Source organism: Sinocyclocheilus rhinocerous, unplaced genomic scaffold (genome assembly GCF_001515625.1).
Source record: "Sinocyclocheilus rhinocerous isolate Xijiao unplaced genomic scaffold, SAMN03320098_v1.1 scaffold304, whole genome shotgun sequence".
NCBI lineage: Eukaryota > Metazoa > Chordata > Actinopteri > Cypriniformes > Cyprinidae > Sinocyclocheilus > Sinocyclocheilus rhinocerous.
The window spans coordinates 1,619,633-1,624,820 of NW_015659941.1; the positions used below are offsets into that span (position 1 = coordinate 1,619,633).

At 35.4% G+C, this 5,188-nt stretch overlaps 1 protein-coding gene across 1 annotated transcript in view; it reads left to right on the forward strand.

Annotated features, from left to right (window-relative positions):
• Positions 1-5,188, forward strand: part of mdga1 (MAM domain containing glycosylphosphatidylinositol anchor 1) — a 232,265-nt gene that overhangs the window by 54,517 nt on the left and 172,560 nt on the right. Inside the window, exon 3 of the mRNA XM_016533562.1 lies at positions 4,315-4,454. Coding sequence (XP_016389048.1) covers positions 4,315-4,454 — 140 coding nt within the window. The remainder of the gene's footprint in view (positions 1-4,314; positions 4,455-5,188) is intronic.

Consider the following 5,188-nt stretch of genomic DNA (forward strand, 5'->3'; position numbering starts at 1 on the left):
CGTTCTATCTATCTATCTATCTATCTATCTGTCTGTCTGTCTGTCTGTCGTTCTATCATTCTATCTATCGTTCTATCTATCGTTCTATCATTCTATCTATCGTTCTGTCATCAATCATTCTGTTTATCTGTCTATCTATTGTTCTGTCGTTCTATCTATCTGTAGATCGTCTTGTCTTTCTATCTATCATTCTATCTAGCATATACTGCAGTGTATACTGTAAATACTGTAGATAGTGTTGTTGGTCGGACTAGAACTCATCCAGACTAGATTGAGGTTGCTCCGGTTCTCCGTGATTTTTATTTCCTCAGTATCTGACCCAGAGCGAATCCTGTTGCTGAGCAGTGTTGGGCAAGTTACTTCCAAAATGTAATACATTATATATTACTAGTTACTGTCTTTTGAAAGTAATTAGTTACATTACAATATTACTGTCTCTGAATTGTAATGCATTACACTACTTTTGAGTTACTTTTGAGTTACTTTCATCCAAAATATCCACAGAAGTAGGCTATTGTAAAATGCCAAAATGTAGTTTAATGCTGCTCATTCTACATCCAGTGGAGGGTAACGTGGTAGGTCTATATAGCATAAAATATATGAAATCATATTTAGATACCGGTATGTAGGTCTACATTAATGTTACGTTGTAGTTTAGGTTAAAAAATATAAGCACAAATCGCATTATTACATTCATAAATAACACTGGTAAATAAAGCGAAATATTATCAATTACTTTTGTAATGCGTTACTCCCAACACTGTTGCTGAGTGACCGCTGCCGAATACTGATGTGAAGATGTGGATTGTCTTCATCCCATGATGCACTGGGTCAGTGTGACAGTGATAGATGTTGACCCGGCTGCAGAGTTAAAGAGAGCTCATCCCTGACGCTGGGCGTTCTCTCCCGCTGAGGAGGAGTGTGGCCAACAATATGGGACTTAGACACACACTTCCACACGCACACCTGCTGAGAGGGCAAGTGCTTTGTGAGGTCCAGTCATCCACACATTATGTGGTGCACCCGAAGCTGTTAACACAAGGACCTCACGCACACAAACACATCTCACACTTAACCGATCAATAATAATCACATCATGGAGAAATTCATTGGCTCTGTCTTTGAGGAGACCGCTCTATTGACCACGCTGTTATTTTCTCTTACTCACATCCATACAGACACACAGTCTCTCTTTATTTTGAAACAGGGTGATGGTGGGTTATTTTTGGTTTAAGATTATATATTTATTTTGACTGATGAATTTCCATTACATTTTCAAGCATAATTATTGCTAATTTCTAAGGCAGCATCACAATACCCAAAATTTGTATCTGTATGATTAGCTTTTGATTTGAATAAATTTAATGTGCTTTAATAATTTAACTTAAACATATTTCAGTTAGATGCCAATGCAAAAATGTGATATTTTATATGTAAGTTTTTTTATTCTAATGTTTATATTTGATTTGAGGTTTATTTCAGCTTTTTAAGTTTTAGTCGATAACAACAAAGGTTCATCATTCGATTATGAATAATTCAGTCCAAATTTAAACTGGTTTGTAAGCAAGTTTTACTCTACACAGACGTAATATTTAGGAAGTCCTCACAATCTATTTTATTCTAGATGATTTATTTATTTAAATTTTTTCCCAACATATTATAAGGCAGCATCACACATTTTATGTCTATGTATTATTAATTTAAAGCAATGTAATTTTATTAATTATTTATATATTATTGTAGTATATACACTGAACAAAATTATAAACGCAACACTTGTTTTTGCCCCCATTTCTCATGAGCTGAACTCAAAGATCTAAGACTTTTTCTATGTACACAAAAGGCCTATTTCTCGCAAATATAGTTCACAAATCTGTCCAAATCTGTGTTAGTGAGCACTTCTCCTTTGCCGAGATAATCCATCCACCTCACAGGTGTGGCATATCAAGATGCTGATTAGACAGCATGATTATTGCACAGGTGTGCCTTAAACTGGCCACAATAAAAGGCCACTCTAAAATGTGCAGTTTTATCACACAGCACAATGCCACAGATGTCGCAAGTTTTGAGGGAGCATGCAATTGGCATGCTGACTGCAGGAATGTCCACCAGAGCTGTTGCCCGTAAATTGAATGTTCATTCCTCTACCATCAGCCGACTCCAAAGGCGTTTCAGAGGATGGATTATCTTGGCAAAGGAGAAGTGCTCACTAACACAGATTTAGACAGATTTGTGAACAATATTTGAGAGAAATAGGCCTTTTGTGTACATAGAAAAAGTCTTAGATCTTTGAGTTCAGCTCATGAAAAATGGGGGCAAAAACAAAAGTGTTGCGTTTATAATTTTGTTCAGTGTACTTAATATTTTGAACTAGCTTTTATTTTAACTTTAAAGTTGTAATTTTGTGCTTTTGTAATTTTGATCTTTTTTATATTTTTATTTAGCTTTAATTTATTTTTTATTTCAGTTTTAGTAATATTAGTACTTAAACTTATTTCAGTTGGTTGCCAAGGCGAAATGTCTAATTTTCATGTTTTAAACCAATATTTATGTCCAATTTTATTTCAGCTATATTTCAGATTTTTAAACAATTTTAGTTAATAATAACAACACTGGTTCATCATTTAGAGCAATTTTTGAACTGGTTTGAATGATACTTAAAAGAATGATTTGCTCACAAATTGTTCATCACTGTGGGTTGTGAAAAAGTTTTACTCTACTCTCCAATGAAATGTATTGTAGCAGAACATAAAGATGACTCATTAATTTCCATGCCTTTTCTAGGCCTACAAAACTGTTTTTTAAAATTCCTTGATATCCTTATATTGTCTAGGAGAGTGGAAACCCACTTTTGAGAAATGTCATGCACAGAATTGCTGAGTTAAGAGGTTTTCTTTGAAATGTTTGAGATAGTTAGCGGCGTTAGCATGAGCGCAGGGCTCATTGTACCACTAATGAGCATCATTAATTTCCGCGTGTTGACTGACCTCTGATGCCCGCTCAACCCTGACCACACCATTACACTCGCAAATAAAAGGTTTGGCGGTTTCCACACATTTCTAAACATGTCATGCATTGCCTCGCAGCTCTTCCTGTCCCAGACTCCCTTTCAAATGCTAATAAGCGATGCGGACTCATCGCTTACAGTGTGTAGGCTGTCGCGGTACATGCCTTCCTCTTCATAATCAAAGCGCTCACCGGGCAGTGACCGCCGGGCTCGGCTGCCCGCAATGCTGGCTTGTATTCCTGAGGGTCCTGAGTTTGAATTCTGCTCAGAACTTGAAGTGAAGCCCACCGCATCCAGCTAGCAAACTCTGTTAGCAAAGATGCCGGAGGTTCTCGAGTGCTCATCTGACTCATGGAACATGAGTATGGAGGATGTCATCTGAAATTTCCGTTTCTTGTATTGTTCTGTTCATTTCGGCATGCTTAGGTCATGCATGCTTTTCTGTAAACGTACATATAAGATGTTCATATCTGAGAGGCTAGAAAGTTTATTTTTATCCCAGAAGTCCATGTATAATATGTATTGACGTCAGAACCATTACAGTTTAGAATATATGTAATATGTGACCCTGGACCACAAAACCAGTCTTAAGTCGCTGGGGTATATTTGTAGCAATAGCCAAAAATATATTGTATGGGTCAAAATTATTGATTTTTCTTTTATGCCAAAAATCATTAGGATATTAAGTAAAGATCATGTTCCATGAAGATATTTTGTAAATTTCCTACTGTAAATATATTAAAACTTAATTTTTGATTAGTAATATGCATTGCTAAGAACTTCATTTGGACAACTTTAAAGGCGATTTTCTCAGTATTTTGCACCTCAATTCTCATTCTCATTTTTTTTTTTGCACCCTCAGATTCCAGATTTTAAATAGTTGTACCTCGGCCAAATATCGTCCTATCCTAACAAACCATACATCAATGGAAAGCTTATTTATTCAGCTTTCAGATGTTGTATAAATCTCAATTTCGAAAAATTTACCCTTATGACTGGTTTCGTGGTCCAGGGTCACATATATGCTTTTCTTTAAAATGTATGTCATTTTGCTTGAAGTTTTGTTATCTAATGCTGTGATATCCAGACATTTTTAATTGTGTCTTAAGTATCCAAATATTTTTTGAGGCCACTGTGTGCATGAGAGTACAAATTTTTCATCCACTCGCTGAAAAAAAAAAAAAAAGGTTAAATTGTGGCCTTACTAGTTTTAGTTAGTTGGGCTCCTACACAGCATATAAAACACCACTGCTAAAGAAAGAAGTGAAAATGTAATGTAATCATCTCATTTTCTCTCTGTCCTTCAGCTCCTGCGAACGCTCAGATTGTGCATTCTGGGCAGACGTGTGTGGTGAAGGAGGACAACATCAGTGAAAGGATCTACACCATCAGAGAGGGGGACACGTTAGTTCTGCAGTGTCTGGTCAAAGGACACCCGCGGCCTCAGGTGAACACAAACACACATTCACGTCATACACTGCACTCATTGCTGGGCAGAAAGACAAGCACATCGGGTCCGAATTTAACTTTTTGCCACACCTTCCAATAGTGAGTGGATTTACTGGACAGAAATATTGTAATAAGCCATGGAACTTTATTTGGTATTATTTTTATTTTAAGCAAATACTTTCGTCCTCATGACAGTGTATTTTAGCCCATATTTGTGACAAACAGTGCAGGTCCATATGTCACTTGTAGCATGTATGAGTACTGTATGAGATGTACATCTCTCTAAAAATGCACTTGTCAAAAACAAGAAGAAAAAATGTAGAGCACACAAAGACACAGCGTGATTTTGTTCTTCATATTTTTGTTTTGATAGCTTAATGTGCAGAACATTCGTCATATTTTTGACACATGGACACGTGGAGAGAAAACACTTTTGGCATTCTAGATTAAACTCTAATGGTAAATCTTTCACTGAGGTAAAAGTTAGAAACAAACAACATATGTTTGCTTCAGTAGACAATAAATCTAAATTATTTATTATTTCTCTTTTATTTATTATATTATTTATTAGTTTTAATCTATTAAAAAGATTACAATTAAATAAATGTATATATATATATATAATGTATTATTTATGTATAATAAATAATATTAATTTTAATTGCATTATTTTTATTAAATTTTACACACACACACACACACACACACACACACACACACACGTTGTGTTTC